The 19,785-nt window shown below is 40.3% G+C and overlaps 1 protein-coding gene across 1 annotated transcript in view; it reads left to right on the forward strand.

Annotated features, from left to right (window-relative positions):
- LOC110536912 (macrophage mannose receptor 1) overlaps positions 1-15,207 on the forward strand; it is a 50,121-nt gene extending 34,914 nt beyond the window's left edge. The window contains exons 46-49 of the mRNA XM_036936809.1: positions 13,181-13,363; positions 13,454-13,510; positions 13,633-13,778; positions 14,679-15,207. Coding sequence (XP_036792704.1) covers positions 13,181-13,363; positions 13,454-13,510; positions 13,633-13,778; positions 14,679-14,723 — 431 coding nt within the window. The 3' untranslated portion in view covers positions 14,724-15,207. The remainder of the gene's footprint in view (positions 1-13,180; positions 13,364-13,453; positions 13,511-13,632; positions 13,779-14,678) is intronic.
- The last annotated feature ends 4,578 nt before the right edge of the window (positions 15,208-19,785 follow it).

Here is a 19,785-nt window from a genome sequence, read left to right on the forward strand (position 1 = left end):
CACATCAACCCTGTTATCTATAGATAGACAGGCTAGAATAACACATCAACCCTGTTAAGCTTAGATAGACAGGCTAGAATAACACATCAACCCTGTTACCTATAGATAGACAGGCTAGAATAACACATCAACCCTGTTACCTATAGATAGACAGGCTAGAATAACACATCAACCCTGTTACCTATAGATCGACAGGCTAGAATAACACATCAACCCTGTTACCTATAGATAGACAGGCTAGAATAACACATCAACCCTGTTAAGCTTAGATAGACAGGCTAGAATAACACATCAACCCTGTTACCCATAGATAGACAGGCTAGCATAACACATCAACCCTGTTACCTATAGATAGACAGGCTAGAATAACACATCAACCCTGTTACCTATAGATAGACAGGCTAGAATAACACATCAACCCTGTTAAGCTTAGATAGACAGGCTAGCATAACACATCAACCCTGTTACCTATAGATAGACAGGCTAGAATAACACATCAACCCTGTTACCCATAGATAGACAGGCTAGAATAACACATCAACCCTGTTACCTATAGATAGACAGGCTAGAATAACACATCAACCCTGTTACCTATAGATAGACAGGCTAGAATAACACATCAACCCTGTTACCTATAGATAGACAGGCTAGAATAACACATCAACCCTGTTATCTATAGATAGACAGGCTAGAATAACACATCAACCCTGTTACCCATAGATAGACAGGCTAGAATAACACATCAACCCTGTTATCTATAGATAGACAGGCTAGAATAACACATCAACCCTGTTACCCATAGATAGACAGGCTAGAATAACACATCAACCCTGTTATCTATAGATAGACAGGCTAGAATAACACATCAACCCTGTTACCCATAGATAGACAGGCTAGAATAACACATCAATCCTGTTATCTATAGATAGACAGGCTAGAATAACACATCAACCCTGTTACCCATAGATAGACAGGCTAGAATAACACATCAACCCTGTTACCTATAGATAGACAGGCTAGAATAACACATCAACCCTGTTACCTATAGATAGACAGGCTAGAATAACACATCAACCCCGTTACCTATAGATAGACAGGCTAGAATAACACATCAACCCTGTTACCTATAGATAGACAGGCTAGCATAACACATCAACCCTGTTACCTATAGATAGACAGGCTAGCATAACACATCAACCCTGTTACCTATAGATAGACAGGCTAGAATAACACATCAACCCTGTTACCTATAGATAGACAGGCTAGAATAACACATCAACCCTGTTACCTATAGATAGACAGGCTAGAATAACACATCAACCCTGTTACCTATAGATAGACAGGCTAGCATAACACATCAACCCTGTTACCTATAGATAGACAGGCTAGCATAACACATCAACCCTGTTACCTATAGATAGACAGGCTAGAATAACACATCAACCCTGTTACCTATAGATAGACAGGCTAGCATAACACATCAACCCTGTTATCTATAGATAGACAGGCTAGAATAACACATCAACCCTGTTAAGCTTAGATAGACAGGCTAGAATAACACATCAACCCTGTTACCTATAGATAGACAGGCTAGAATAACACATCAACCCTGTTACCTATAGATAGACAGGCTAGAATAACACATCAACCCTGTTACCTATAGATAGACAGGCTAGAATAACACATCAACCCTGTTACCTATAGATAGACAGGCTAGAATAACACATCAACCCTGTTAAGCTTAGATAGACAGGCTAGAATAACACATCAACCCTGTTACCCATAGATAGACAGGCTAGCATAACACATCAACCCTGTTACCTATAGATAGACAGGCTAGAATAACACATCAACCCTGTTACCTATAGATAGACAGGCTAGAATAACACATCAACCCTGTTACCTATAGATAGACAGGCTAGAATAACACATCAACCCTGTTACCTATAGATAGACAGGCTAGAATAACACATCAACCCTGTTACCCATAGATAGACAGGCTAGAATAACACATCAACCCTGTTACCTATAGATAGACAGGCTAGAATAACACATCAACCCTGTTACCTATAGATAGACAGGCTAGAATAACACATCAACCCTGTTACCCATAGATAGACAGGCTAGAATAACACATCAACCCTGTTACCTATAGATAGACAGGCTAGCATAACACATCAACCCTGTTAAGCTTAGATAGACAGGCTAGCATAACACATCAACCCTGTTACCTATAGATAGACAGGCTAGAATAACACATCAACCCTGTTACCCATAGATAGACAGGCTAGAATAACACATCAACCCTGTTACCTATAGATAGACAGGCTAGAATAACACATCAACCCTGTTACCTATAGATAGACAGGCTAGAATAACACATCAACCCTGTTACCTATAGATAGACAGGCTAGAATAACACATCAACCCTGTTATCTATAGATAGACAGGCTAGAATAACACATCAACCCTGTTACCCATAGATAGACAGGCTAGAATAACACATCAACCCTGTTATCTATAGATAGACAGGCTAGAATAACACATCAACCCTGTTACCCATAGATAGACAGGCTAGAATAACACATCAACCCTGTTATCTATAGATAGACAGGCTAGAATAACACATCAACCCTGTTACCCATAGATAGACAGGCTAGAATAACACATCAATCCTGTTATCTATAGATAGACAGGCTAGAATAACACATCAACCCTGTTACCTATAGATAGACAGGCTAGAATAACACATCAACCCTGTTACCTATAGATAGACAGGCTAGAATAACACATCAACCCCGTTACCTATAGATAGACAGGCTAGAATAACACATCAACCCTGTTACCTATAGATAGACAGGCTAGCATAACACATCAACCCTGTTACCTATAGATAGACAGGCTAGCATAACACATCAACCCTGTTACCTATAGATAGACAGGCTAGAATAACACATCAACCCTGTTACCTATAGATAGACAGGCTAGCATAACACATCAACCCTGTTATCTATAGATAGACAGGCTAGAATAACACATCAACCCTGTTAAGCTTAGATAGACAGGCTAGAATAACACATCAACCCTGTTACCTATAGATAGACAGGCTAGAATAACACATCAACCCTGTTACCTATAGATAGACAGGCTAGAATAACACATCAACCCTGTTACCTATAGATAGACAGGCTAGAATAACACATCAACCCTGTTACCTATAGATAGACAGGCTAGAATAACACATCAACCCTGTTAAGCTTAGATAGACAGGCTAGAATAACACATCAACCCTGTTACCCATAGATAGACAGGCTAGCATAACACATCAACCCTGTTACCTATAGATAGACAGGCTAGAATAACACATCAACCCTGTTACCTATAGATAGACAGGCTAGAATAACACATCAACCCTGTTACCTATAGATAGACAGGCTAGAATAACACATCAACCCTGTTACCTATAGATAGACAGGCTAGAATAACACATCAACCCTGTTACCTATAGATAGACAGGCTAGAATAACACATAAACCCTGTTACCCATAGATAGACAGGCTAGAATAACACATCAACCCTGTTACCTATAGATAGACAGGCTAGAATAACACATCAACCCTGTTACCCATAGATAGACAGGCTAGAATAACACATCAACCCTGTTACCTATAGATAGACAGGCTAGCATAACACATCAACCCTGTTAAGCTTAGATAGACAGGCTAGCATAACACATCAACCCTGTTACCTATAGATAGACAGGCTAGAATAACACATCAACCCTGTTACCCATAGATAGACAGGCTAGAATAACACATCAACCCTGTTACCTATAGATAGACAGGCTAGAATAACACATCAACCCTGTTACCTATAGATAGACAGGCTAGAATAACACATCAACCCTGTTACCCATAGATAGACAGGCTAGAATAACACATCAACCCTGTTATCTATAGATAGACAGGCTAGAATAACACATCAACCCTGTTACCCATAGATAGACAGGCTAGAATAACACATCAACCCTGTTATCTATAGATAGACAGGCTAGAATAACACATCAACCCTGTTACCCATAGATAGACAGGCTAGAATAACACATCAACCCTGTTACCTATAGATAGACAGGCTAGAATAACACATCAACCCTGTTACCTATAGATAGACAGGCTAGAATAACACATCAACCCTGTTACCTATAGATAGACAGGCTAGAATAACACATCAACCCTGTTACCTATAGATAGACAGGCTAGCATAACACATCAACCCTGTTACCTATAGATAGACAGGCTAGCATAACACATCAACCCTGTTACCTATAGATAGACAGGCTAGAATAACACATCAACCCTGTTACCTATAGATAGACAGGCTAGCATAACACATCAACCCTGTTATCTATAGATAGACAGGCTAGAATAACACATCAACCCTGTTAAGCTTAGATAGACAGGCTAGAATAACACATCAACCCTGTTACCTATAGATAGACAGGCTAGAATAACACATCAACCCTGTTACCTATAGATAGACAGGCTAGAATAACACATCAACCCTGTTACCTATAGATCGACAGGCTAGAATAACACATCAACCCTGTTACCTATAGATAGACAGGCTAGAATAACACATCAACCCTGTTAAGCTTAGATAGACAGGCTAGAATAACACATCAACCCTGTTACCCATAGATAGACAGGCTAGCATAACACATCAACCCTGTTACCTATAGATAGACAGGCTAGAATAACACATCAACCCTGTTACCTATAGATAGACAGGCTAGAATAACACATCAACCCTGTTAAGCTTAGATAGACAGGCTAGCATAACACATCAACCCTGTTACCTATAGATAGACAGGCTAGAATAACACATCAACCCTGTTACCCATAGATAGACAGGCTAGAATAACACATCAACCCTGTTACCTATAGATAGACAGGCTAGAATAACACATCAACCCTGTTACCTATAGATAGACAGGCTAGAATAACACATCAACCCTGTTACCTATAGATAGACAGGCTAGAATAACACATCAACCCTGTTATCTATAGATAGACAGGCTAGAATAACACATCAACCCTGTTACCCATAGATAGACAGGCTAGAATAACACATCAACCCTGTTATCTATAGATAGACAGGCTAGAATAACACATCAACCCTGTTACCCATAGATAGACAGGCTAGAATAACACATCAACCCTGTTATCTATAGATAGACAGGCTAGAATAACACATCAACCCTGTTACCCATAGATAGACAGGCTAGAATAACACATCAATCCTGTTATCTATAGATAGACAGGCTAGAATAACACATCAACCCTGTTACCCATAGATAGACAGGCTAGAATAACACATCAACCCTGTTACCTATAGATAGACAGGCTAGAATAACACATCAACCCTGTTACCTATAGATAGACAGGCTAGAATAACACATCAACCCCGTTACCTATAGATAGACAGGCTAGAATAACACATCAACCCTGTTACCTATAGATAGACAGGCTAGCATAACACATCAACCCTGTTACCTATAGATAGACAGGCTAGCATAACACATCAACCCTGTTACCTATAGATAGACAGGCTAGAATAACACATCAACCCTGTTACCTATAGATAGACAGGCTAGCATAACACATCAACCCTGTTATCTATAGATAGACAGGCTAGAATAACACATCAACCCTGTTAAGCTTAGATAGACAGGCTAGAATAACACATCAACCCTGTTACCTATAGATAGACAGGCTAGAATAACACATCAACCCTGTTACCTATAGATAGACAGGCTAGAATAACACATCAACCCTGTTACCTATAGATAGACAGGCTAGAATAACACATCAACCCTGTTACCTATAGATAGACAGGCTAGAATAACACATCAACCCTGTTAAGCTTAGATAGACAGGCTAGAATAACACATCAACCCTGTTACCCATAGATAGACAGGCTAGCATAACACATCAACCCTGTTACCTATAGATAGACAGGCTAGAATAACACATCAACCCTGTTACCTATAGATAGACAGGCTAGAATAACACATCAACCCTGTTACCTATAGATAGACAGGCTAGAATAACACATCAACCCTGTTACCTATAGATAGACAGGCTAGAATAACACATCAACCCTGTTACCTATAGATAGACAGGCTAGAATAACACATAAACCCTGTTACCCATAGATAGACAGGCTAGAATAACACATCAACCCTGTTACCTATAGATAGACAGGCTAGAATAACACATCAACCCTGTTACCCATAGATAGACAGGCTAGAATAACACATCAACCCTGTTACCTATAGATAGACAGGCTAGCATAACACATCAACCCTGTTAAGCTTAGATAGACAGGCTAGCATAACACATCAACCCTGTTACCTATAGATAGACAGGCTAGAATAACACATCAACCCTGTTACCCATAGATAGACAGGCTAGAATAACACATCAACCCTGTTACCTATAGATAGACAGGCTAGAATAACACATCAACCCTGTTACCTATAGATAGACAGGCTAGCATAACACATCAACCCTGTTACCTATAGATAGACAGGCTAGAATAACACATCAACCCTGTTACCTATAAATAGACAGGCTAGAATAACACATCAACCCTGTTACCTATAGATAGACAGGCTAGCATAACACATCAACCCTGTTACCTATAGATAGACAGGCTAGAATAACACATCAGCCCTGTTACCTATAGATAGACAGGCTAGCATAACACATCAACCCTGTTACCTATAGATAGACTGGCTAGCATAACACATCAACCCTGTTACCTATAGATAGACAGGCTAGAATAACACATCAACCCTGTTACCTATAGATAGACAGGCTAGAATAACACATCAACCCTGTTACCTATAGATAGACAGGCTAGAATAACACATCAACCCTGTTACCTATAGATAGACAGGCTAGAATAACACATCAACCCTGTTACCTATAGATAGACAGGCTAGAATAACACATCAACCCTGTTACCTATAGATAGACAGGCTAGAATAACACATCAACCCTGTTACCTATAGATAGACAGGCTAGAATAACACATCAACCCTGTTACCTATAGATAGACAGGCTAGAATAACACATCAACCCTGTTACCTATAGATAGACAGGCTAGAATAACACATCAACCCTGTTAAGCTTAGATAGACAGGCTAGAATAACACATCAACCCTGTTACCCATAGATAGACAGGCTAGCATAACACATCAACCCTGTTACCTATAGATAGACAGGCTAGAATAACACATCAACCCTGTTACCTATAGATAGACAGGCTAGAATAACACATCAACCCTGTTACCTATAGATAGACAGGCTAGAATAACACATCAACCCTGTTACCTATAGATAGACAGGCTAGAATAACACATCAACCCTGTTACCCATAGATAGACAGGCTAGAATAACACATCAACCCTGTTACCTATAGATAGACAGGCTAGAATAACACATCAACCCTGTTACCTATAGATAGACAGGCTAGAATAACACATCAACCCTGTTACCCATAGATAGACAGGCTAGAATAACACATCAACCCTGTTACCTATAGATAGACAGGCTAGCATAACACATCAACCCTGTTAAGCTTAGATAGACAGGCTAGCATAACACATCAACCCTGTTACCTATAGATAGACAGGCTAGAATAACACATCAACCCTGTTACCCATAGATAGACAGGCTAGAATAACACATCAACCCTGTTACCTATAGATAGACAGGCTAGAATAACACATCAACCCTGTTACCTATAGATAGACAGGCTAGAATAACACATCAACCCTGTTACCTATAGATAGACAGGCTAGAATAACACATCAACCCTGTTATCTATAGATAGACAGGCTAGAATAACACATCAACCCTGTTACCCATAGATAGACAGGCTAGAATAACACATCAACCCTGTTATCTATAGATAGACAGGCTAGAATAACACATCAACCCTGTTACCCATAGATAGACAGGCTAGAATAACACATCAACCCTGTTATCTATAGATAGACAGGCTAGAATAACACATCAACCCTGTTACCCATAGATAGACAGGCTAGAATAACACATCAATCCTGTTATCTATAGATAGACAGGCTAGAATAACACATCAACCCTGTTACCCATAGATAGACAGGCTAGAATAACACATCAACCCTGTTACCTATAGATAGACAGGCTAGAATAACACATCAACCCTGTTACCTATAGATAGACAGGCTAGAATAACACATCAACCCCGTTACCTATAGATAGACAGGCTAGAATAACACATCAACCCTGTTACCTATAGATAGACAGGCTAGCATAACACATCAACCCTGTTACCTATAGATAGACAGGCTAGCATAACACATCAACCCTGTTACCTATAGATAGACAGGCTAGAATAACACATCAACCCTGTTACCTATAGATAGACAGGCTAGCATAACACATCAACCCTGTTATCTATAGATAGACAGGCTAGAATAACACATCAACCCTGTTAAGCTTAGATAGACAGGCTAGAATAACACATCAACCCTGTTACCTATAGATAGACAGGCTAGAATAACACATCAACCCTGTTACCTATAGATAGACAGGCTAGAATAACACATCAACCCTGTTACCTATAGATAGACAGGCTAGAATAACACATCAACCCTGTTACCTATAGATAGACAGGCTAGAATAACACATCAACCCTGTTAAGCTTAGATAGACAGGCTAGAATAACACATCAACCCTGTTACCCATAGATAGACAGGCTAGCATAACACATCAACCCTGTTACCTATAGATAGACAGGCTAGAATAACACATCAACCCTGTTACCTATAGATAGACAGGCTAGAATAACACATCAACCCTGTTACCTATAGATAGACAGGCTAGAATAACACATCAACCCTGTTACCTATAGATAGACAGGCTAGAATAACACATCAACCCTGTTACCTATAGATAGACAGGCTAGAATAACACATAAACCCTGTTACCCATAGATAGACAGGCTAGAATAACACATCAACCCTGTTACCTATAGATAGACAGGCTAGAATAACACATCAACCCTGTTACCCATAGATAGACAGGCTAGAATAACACATCAACCCTGTTACCTATAGATAGACAGGCTAGCATAACACATCAACCCTGTTAAGCTTAGATAGACAGGCTAGCATAACACATCAACCCTGTTACCTATAGATAGACAGGCTAGAATAACACATCAACCCTGTTACCCATAGATAGACAGGCTAGAATAACACATCAACCCTGTTACCTATAGATAGACAGGCTAGAATAACACATCAACCCTGTTACCTATAGATAGACAGGCTAGAATAACACATCAACCCTGTTACCCATAGATAGACAGGCTAGAATAACACATCAACCCTGTTATCTATAGATAGACAGGCTAGAATAACACATCAACCCTGTTACCCATAGATAGACAGGCTAGAATAACACATCAACCCTGTTATCTATAGATAGACAGGCTAGAATAACACATCAACCCTGTTACCCATAGATAGACAGGCTAGAATAACACATCAACCCTGTTACCTATAGATAGACAGGCTAGAATAACACATCAACCCTGTTACCTATAGATAGACAGGCTAGAATAACACATCAACCCTGTTACCTATAGATAGACAGGCTAGAATAACACATCAACCCTGTTACCTATAGATAGACAGGCTAGCATAACACATCAACCCTGTTACCTATAGATAGACAGGCTAGCATAACACATCAACCCTGTTACCTATAGATAGACAGGCTAGAATAACACATCAACCCTGTTACCTATAGATAGACAGGCTAGCATAACACATCAACCCTGTTATCTATAGATAGACAGGCTAGAATAACACATCAACCCTGTTAAGCTTAGATAGACAGGCTAGAATAACACATCAACCCTGTTACCTATAGATAGACAGGCTAGAATAACACATCAACCCTGTTACCTATAGATAGACAGGCTAGAATAACACATCAACCCTGTTACCTATAGATAGACAGGCTAGAATAACACATCAACCCTGTTACCTATAGATAGACAGGCTAGAATAACACATCAACCCTGTTAAGCTTAGATAGACAGGCTAGAATAACACATCAACCCTGTTACCCATAGATAGACAGGCTAGCATAACACATCAACCCTGTTACCTATAGATAGACAGGCTAGAATAACACATCAACCCTGTTACCTATAGATAGACAGGCTAGAATAACACATCAACCCTGTTAAGCTTAGATAGACAGGCTAGCATAACACATCAACCCTGTTACCTATAGATAGACAGGCTAGAATAACACATCAACCCTGTTACCCATAGATAGACAGGCTAGAATAACACATCAACCCTGTTACCTATAGATAGACAGGCTAGAATAACACATCAACCCTGTTACCTATAGATAGACAGGCTAGAATAACACATCAACCCTGTTACCTATAGATAGACAGGCTAGAATAACACATCAACCCTGTTATCTATAGATAGACAGGCTAGAATAACACATCAACCCTGTTACCCATAGATAGACAGGCTAGAATAACACATCAACCCTGTTATCTATAGATAGACAGGCTAGAATAACACATCAACCCTGTTACCCATAGATAGACAGGCTAGAATAACACATCAACCCTGTTATCTATAGATAGACAGGCTAGAATAACACATCAACCCTGTTACCCATAGATAGACAGGCTAGAATAACACATCAATCCTGTTATCTATAGATAGACAGGCTAGAATAACACATCAACCCTGTTACCCATAGATAGACAGGCTAGAATAACACATCAACCCTGTTACCTATAGATAGACAGGCTAGAATAACACATCAACCCTGTTACCTATAGATAGACAGGCTAGAATAACACATCAACCCCGTTACCTATAGATAGACAGGCTAGAATAACACATCAACCCTGTTACCTATAGATAGACAGGCTAGCATAACACATCAACCCTGTTACCTATAGATAGACAGGCTAGCATAACACATCAACCCTGTTACCTATAGATAGACAGGCTAGAATAACACATCAACCCTGTTACCTATAGATAGACAGGCTAGCATAACACATCAACCCTGTTATCTATAGATAGACAGGCTAGAATAACACATCAACCCTGTTAAGCTTAGATAGACAGGCTAGAATAACACATCAACCCTGTTACCTATAGATAGACAGGCTAGAATAACACATCAACCCTGTTACCTATAGATAGACAGGCTAGAATAACACATCAACCCTGTTACCTATAGATAGACAGGCTAGAATAACACATCAACCCTGTTACCTATAGATAGACAGGCTAGAATAACACATCAACCCTGTTAAGCTTAGATAGACAGGCTAGAATAACACATCAACCCTGTTACCCATAGATAGACAGGCTAGCATAACACATCAACCCTGTTACCTATAGATAGACAGGCTAGAATAACACATCAACCCTGTTACCTATAGATAGACAGGCTAGAATAACACATCAACCCTGTTACCTATAGATAGACAGGCTAGAATAACACATCAACCCTGTTACCTATAGATAGACAGGCTAGAATAACACATCAACCCTGTTACCTATAGATAGACAGGCTAGAATAACACATAAACCCTGTTACCCATAGATAGACAGGCTAGAATAACACATCAACCCTGTTACCTATAGATAGACAGGCTAGAATAACACATCAACCCTGTTACCCATAGATAGACAGGCTAGAATAACACATCAACCCTGTTACCTATAGATAGACAGGCTAGCATAACACATCAACCCTGTTAAGCTTAGATAGACAGGCTAGCATAACACATCAACCCTGTTACCTATAGATAGACAGGCTAGAATAACACATCAACCCTGTTACCCATAGATAGACAGGCTAGAATAACACATCAACCCTGTTACCTATAGATAGACAGGCTAGAATAACACATCAACCCTGTTACCTATAGATAGACAGGCTAGCATAACACATCAACCCTGTTACCTATAGATAGACAGGCTAGAATAACACATCAACCCTGTTACCTATAAATAGACAGGCTAGAATAACACATCAACCCTGTTACCTATAGATAGACAGGCTAGCATAACACATCAACCCTGTTACCTATAGATAGACAGGCTAGAATAACACATCAGCCCTGTTACCTATAGATAGACAGGCTAGCATAACACATCAACCCTGTTACCTATAGATAGACTGGCTAGCATAACACATCAACCCTGTTACCTATAGATAGACAGGCTAGAATAACACATCAACCCTGTTACCTATAGATAGACAGGCTAGAATAACACATCAACCCTGTTACCTATAGATAGACAGGCTAGAATAACACATCAACCCTGTTACCTATAGATAGACAGGCTAGAATAACACATCAACCCTGTTACCTATAGATAGACAGGCTAGAATAACACATCAACCCTGTTACCTATAGATAGACAGGCTAGAATAACACATCAACCCTGTTACCTATAGATAGACAGGCTAGAATAACACATCAACCCTGTTACCTATAGATAGACAGGCTAGAATAACACATCAACCCTGTTACCTATAGATAGACAGGCTAGCATAACACATCAGCCCTGTTACCTATAGATAGACAGGCTAGCATAACACATCAACCCTGTTACCTATAGATAGACTGGCTAGCATAACACATCAGCCCTGTTACCTATAGATAGACAGGCTAGAAATGTTTGAGCAATTACATTTTTTAGTGATGCTTGCATTCAATTGCCAAACCCTGTTGCACACAACCAGCTTCCATTCCCCCCCTGGTCACGAGAGGATCTATGGTTGATTTAAGATGACAGAGTTACACTCAACCACATCACTTTATTTGGCACATAAGAGACACTTACTATAGTATTCTTTTAATTGAACCTCTTGAGATAGGAAAACTTTGTTTATTTATTAATTTGACTGTGTGCTCTTCATTACAGACTTTTAAACCAAGTTACACTTCTCAAAAAGGCATTGAATTGGTGGAACGACCCAAGTACCGTTGTGCACTGACGTTTCACCGTGTGGTTTTCTCACCTAAGTATCTAGCGTTATCCTTAATATTTTTTACCTGTTTCCAGTTGGCTGGAGTTGGACAGACATGCAGTCCTTGGCTTTCCTAAACTGGGCGCCTAACGAACCCAACGAAGCCTTCCACAATGGAGACGTGGGAGGAGAGAACTGTGTCGAGATGTACCCTGACGGACAATGGAATGATAACAACTGTATGCAGAAGAGAGGATATGCCTGTCGCCACCGCCAATGTGAGTACTCCGTATAACTGGTACAGACGGGCACAGGGTCCATTGATGCGGTATTTTCAGATGTAAATGCCACTGTTATTTCTGCTGCAGACTACACCACAGATGGCGGTGGTATAGTCATTCCCACCGATGCTCCCCAGGCTAGCGGTAAGTTTGCTAGAGACTAGTTGCAACATTGAAAAAAATAAACATAGATCGTTCCCGAAACCATAGATCATAAAAAAAAAACATAGATCATATTCATTCATATTTTGTCCTTTGTTTAACAGGTGCAGGACTGATCGCTGGGGCTGTGATTGGGGCCATTGTTGTCTTCACCTTGATATTTGGACTGCTTTATTACGTCTTCAGCATCAGAGGAGTCAAGCTGAGTGACGTCAGCTTCCCAACGAGAACGGGAAGGAGCGTTGATGTGGTAAGTGGAGCTTATAGCAACCGTGGTTTCTGAAGCATAAAATATGTACATGATGGTAACAGAGCACCAGAGAGGAAAGCAAAGCAAAACAAAGCAAATAACAAAAGGGATAATATCAAATCAAATGTATTTATATAGCCCTTCGTACATCAGCTGATATCTCAAAGTGCTGTACAGAAACCCAGCCTAAAACCCCAAACAGCAAGCAATGCAGGTGTAGAAGCAAGTTGGCTAGGAAAAACTCCATAGAAAGGCCAAAACCTAGGAAGAAACCTAGAGAGGAACCAGGCTATGTGGGGTGGCCTGTCCTCTTCTGGCTGTGCCGGGTAGAGATTATAACAGAACATGGCCAAGATGTTCAAATGTTCATAAATGACCAGCATGGTCAACTACTAATAATCACAGGCAGAACAGTTGAAACTGGAGCAGCAGCACTGCCAGGTGGACTGGGGACAGCAAGGAGTCATCATGCCAGGTAGTCCTGAGGCATGGTCCTAGGGCTCAGGTCCTCCGAGAGAGAGAAAGAAAGAGAGAAAGAGAGAATTAGAGAGGGCATACTTAAATTCACACAGGACACCGGATAAGACAGGAGAAGTACTCCAAATATAACAAACTGACCCTAGTCCCCCGACACATAAACTACTGCAGCATAAATACTGGAGGCTGAGACAGCAGGGGTCAGGAGACACTGTGGCCCCATTCGATGACACCCCTGGACAGGGCCAAACAGGAAGACTATAACCCTATAATAGACATCCTTGCCTAGTTCCTCTTATCTATATTGAGATAAGGGGCGATGTTCATGTGAGGAGGTTTACAGGGATTCATGAACACTCTCCAAATGTTCAAATTTAAGAATGAATCTTCCCTCAAATGACACGATTTGTTCTTATATTGCAGCCTGCTTTTAACAACCCCAACTTTGGAGGAGAATCGGAAACATGAAACATGGGATTTGGATGAGTTTTTGTATATTTGTAATGAACCATGATTGCCACACAGTTTCTCTTGTATAAGAAATCACCATGTCAATAACTTAGGTCTGTTTAAATAAAGCATGAATACAACAATCTCTAAGAACTGTTTTTGAGACATACATTTTTGAGAGAATATATTTTCTAATAATCTCTTTAATTCTTATAAATCGGTTGGCAACATGTAATATTTAAATTTCAAATGTTTATACTTTTTTTTTTTAGGTTGGATGCTTGTCTGTGGTAGTATGTATCGCACTACATTAGTAATAAAATCACTTTTCTGAATACCAAATAAACTGGGCTACAACTACCACCGGAGATTTAATATTTATGCCAAATGGTCAAGCTATTTTATGATAATGTATGGAATTGTATTATTTACTATTGTATTTAATGTATTGATAATGCATTATTTTCTAAAAGAGGTTTGAATAAAATAAAAAAAGTAAAAATTTTTAATACTATTTCTAAGTGTCTTGCATGCCGGAGACCTTTCATAGGTGTCTGTGGCTGAAAATATCGTAGTTATATTTTTACTTTATTTACTTTTGTTATATCATCCTATCATCTGATTTTTACTTTTGTTTAATACATGTTTTGTTATCATTTCACCTCATAATTCAGTTTGCTTGTGTTAGACTGCTATTACACAGTCCCTAAGTCCAGAACATACTGTGGGAAGGCGCACAGCACTACATAGAGCCATGACTACATGGAACTCTATTCCACAGTACTACATAGAGCCATGACTACATGGAACTCTATTCCACAGCACTACATAGAGCCATGACTACATGGAACTCTATTCCACAGTACTACATAGAGCCATGACTACATGGAACTCTATTCCACAGCACTACATAGAGCCATGACTACATGGAACTCTATTCCACAGTACTACATAGAGCCATGACTACATGGAACTCTATTCCACAGTACTACATAGAGCCATGACTACATGGAACTCTATTCCACAGTACTACATAGAGCCATGACTACATGGAACTCTATTCCACAGTACTACATAGAGCCATGACTACATGGAACTCTATTCCACAGCACTACATAGAGCCATGACTACATGGAACTCTATTCCACAGTACTACATAGAGCCATGACTACATGGAACTCTATTCCACAGTACTACATAGAGCCATGACTACATGGAACTGACGCAAGCAGTAAAAGTAGATTTAAAAAACACACAGATTTAGTACTGTAGATATGTGGTAGTGGTGGAGTAGAGGCCTGAGAGCACACAGTATTCTTCTAACTGTTATGGTAAAGCAATATATATATATATTTTTTTACCGTTGCCTTTACTAGGCAAGTCAGTTAGGAACAAATTCTTATTTTCAATGACAGCCTAGTAACAGTGGGTTAACTGCCTGTTCAGGGGCAGAACAACATATTTTTTTTTACCTTGTCCGCTTGGGGATTTGATCTTGCAATCTTTCGGTTACTAGTCCAACACTCTAACCACTAGACTACCTGCCTCGATGTATTCAGCTTTTCACTGCTGGTATAGTGACTTGCCAATGTTAATAGAGAAAGTACAAAATGTTTTGTAAATTCATACACTGTAAACTGTAGCTTGTGTTGTGCTTTTATTAATAGTTTGAATGTTTTTCAAGAGGATACATGGCCAAACGTATGTGGACACCCTTCAAATGAGTGGATTTGACTATTTCAGCCAAACCCGTTGCTGATAAGGTGTATAGAATCGAGCACACCGCCATGCTATCTCCATAGACAAACATCGGCAGTAAAACGGCCTTAGTGAAGAGTTCAGTGAGCTGAACATTCAAACGATTAACGATCAACGTGGCACCGTTATAGGATGCCACCCATCCAGCAAGTCAGTTGGTCACATTTCTGCCCTGCTAGAGCTTCCCCAGGTCGACTGTAAGTGCTGTTATTGTGAAGTGAAAATATCTAGGAGCAACAACGGCTCAGCTGTGAAGTGGTAGGCCACACAAGCTCAAGGATCGGAACCGCCGAGTGCTGAAGCGTGTAAAAACCGTCTGTGCTCTGTTGGAGCACTCACTACCTAGTTCCAAACTGCCTCTGGAAGCAACGTCAGCACAAGAACTGTTGGTCAGGAGTTTCATAAAATGGGTTTCCATGGCCAAGCAGCCGCACACACACAAGCCTAAGATCAACCATGCGCAATGCCATGCTTCGGTTGGAGTGGTGTAAAGCTTGTCGCCATTGGACTCTGGAGCAGTGGAAACATTCTCTGGATTTGATGAATCCCACTTCACCATCTGGCAGTCTGACTGACGAATCCAGGAGAACGCTACCCGCCCAAATGCATAGTGCTAACCGTAAAGTTTGCGGAAGGAGAAATAATGGTCTGTGGCTGTTTTTCATGATTCGGGCTAAGCCCCTTAGTTTCAGTGAACAGAAACCTTAATGCTACAGCATACAATAACATTCTAGACGATTCTGTAATTCCAACTTTGTGGTAACAGTTTGGGAAAGGTCCTTTCCTGTTGCAGCATGACAATGCCCCATGTAGTGTGTTTGTGGATTCTGGGATTAATTTACTTCTGATACCTTTCATCAAGGTTTTCGATTTCGTTTTTTTGTAAAAAGTCAAGGTAAACGAATCCATGAAAATAATATAATTTAATGTGTCTTCAATTACCCAATTTTCATGAATTTGATGATATAAGCTTGAAGCTCATTCAAAAACAGTACGGGACTTGAACCAGGAAGAAGACTTTCATAGGGTATATAACGTTACCCAGGACCTTCTAATTAGCAGGTTTTGTATGGGTGGAGTTTTGACTTGCCAGGTGACATCACTAGACGGTATAAATGAATAGACCAATAACAAAGAGAGTTCCAAATTAGAGGGCAGCATTCCAGAAAGAACTTTCGGACAAAAATGTTTTTTTTTTTTTCTCCTGCAAATGATTTAGAAGCCGATCGTCTTCCTGCTTTGTATGCGTTAGCTTACCTGTTGTTTTAAAACACTCCTCTCTGACATTATTCACATGCTCTCAGCATTCGCTGCTTCAAGTTCAGTAGCCCACCGCTCCTCTCCTCGTTAGAGATATTACAGTACATTCGGAGAGTATTCAGACCCCTCGACTTTTTTTCCACATTTTGTTAAGTTACAGCTTTATTCTAAAATGGATTAAATAAAAAAATGCCCTCAATCTACACACAATACCCCATAATGACAAAGCAAAAACATGTTTTTAGATTTTTTTTGCAAATGTGTGTACAAATAAAACACAGAAAAACCTTATTTACACAAGTATTCAGACCCTATGGTATGAGACTCAAAATTGAGCTCAGGTGCATCCTGTTTCCATTGATCATCCCTGTTTCTACAACTTGATTGGAGTCCACCCACCTTTGACAATGCAAGGCAGAGCAAAAACCAAGCCATGAGGTCGAAGGAACTGTCCATAGAGCTCTGAGACAGGATTGTGTCGAGGCACAGATCTACGGAAGGGTTCCAAAACATTTCTGCAGCATTGAAGGTCCTCAAGAACACAGCGGCCTCCATCAACCTCTACAGGATCGCTGGGTCCCCCACTGGATGGTTGAGCTAACGTAGGCTAATGCGATTAGCATGAGGTTGTAAGTAACAAGAAAAATTCCCAGGACATAGACATATCTGATATTGGCAGAAAGCTTCAATTCTAACTACACTGTCCAATTTACAGTAGCTATTACAGTGAAATAATACTTGAACATGTATTCAACTAATTAGGCACATTTGGCACATGCAATGGTTCATTGCATCAGTCTAAAACGTTGCTCATACACTGCTGCCATCTAGTGGCCAAAATCTAAATTGAGCCTGGGCTGGCATAATACATTATGGTCTTTCTCATGCATTTCAAAGATGGTGGTACATCAAAAATACAAAACAAATGCCAAAATACCAGATCTAATGTGTTATATTTTTTCTCAAACTTCAAAGTGTTTCCTTTCAAATGGTATCAAGAATATGCATATCCTGCTTCAGGTCCTGAGCTTCAGGCAGTTAGATTTGGGTATGTCATTTTAGGCAAAAATTTAAAAAAAGGGGAAACACCAAGACTCTTCCTAGAGTTCGACCAAACAGCAATCAGGGGAGAAGGGCCTTGGTCAGGGACCTGACACCTACATTACACCCTAGAGTCCCACTTCAATTTGCTTTCCGCCCCCAATAGATCCACAAACGATGCAATCGATCCACAGACAATGCAATGTCACTCATGTCTAAAACGTATCGCAGTGTGTGTGTGTGGCAGGCTTACAATGATGGCAAAAAAACATCTGAGAGCGTGCTGACCCTGGTACACAGCTGGAGGTTGAATGTAAAGGGGTACGGGACTTTGAAAAGTTTGGGAACCACTGGTCTACCGTATCAAAAGCTTTGGCCAAGTCAATAAAAACAGTAGCACAACATTGCTTAGAATCAAGGGTAATAGTGACAAAAATCATTGAGGACCTTTAAGGTTGCAGTGACACATCCATAGCCTGGGCAGAAACCAGATTGCATACCTGAGAGAATACTATAGACATCAAGAAAGCTGATCAGTTGATTAGTGACAAGTTTTTCCAACACAAACAGGGCAAAATAGAAATAGGCCTGTAACAGTTAGGATCAGCTTGATCTCCCCCTTTAAATAAAGGACGAACCGTGGCTCTCTTCCAAGCAATGGGAACCTCCCCAGAGAGGAGAGACAGGTTAAAACAGGTCAGCGATAGGCTTGGCGATGATAGGGGCAGCAACCTTGAAAGGTCTAAATCACCTGACCCAGATGTTTTTTTGGGGGTCAAGTTTCAGGAGCTCATTCAGCACCTCGGACTCAGTGAGAAACTTTGTAGCGGGGCAGGTGGGAAAAGAGGGAGGAGCATCGGGGACAGTCACATTAGAAGGGGAAAAGAGGGAGGAGCATCGGGGACAGTCACATTAGAAGGGGAAAAGAGGGAGGAGCATCGGGGACAGTCACATTAGAAGGGGTGGGAGATGAGGAAATGTTGGACAGCAAGGAGGCATGGCTGAGTCATCAGCAACACAG

Source organism: Oncorhynchus mykiss, chromosome 12 (assembly GCF_013265735.2).
Source record: "Oncorhynchus mykiss isolate Arlee chromosome 12, USDA_OmykA_1.1, whole genome shotgun sequence".
NCBI classification, from domain to species: Eukaryota; Metazoa; Chordata; class Actinopteri; order Salmoniformes; family Salmonidae; genus Oncorhynchus; species Oncorhynchus mykiss.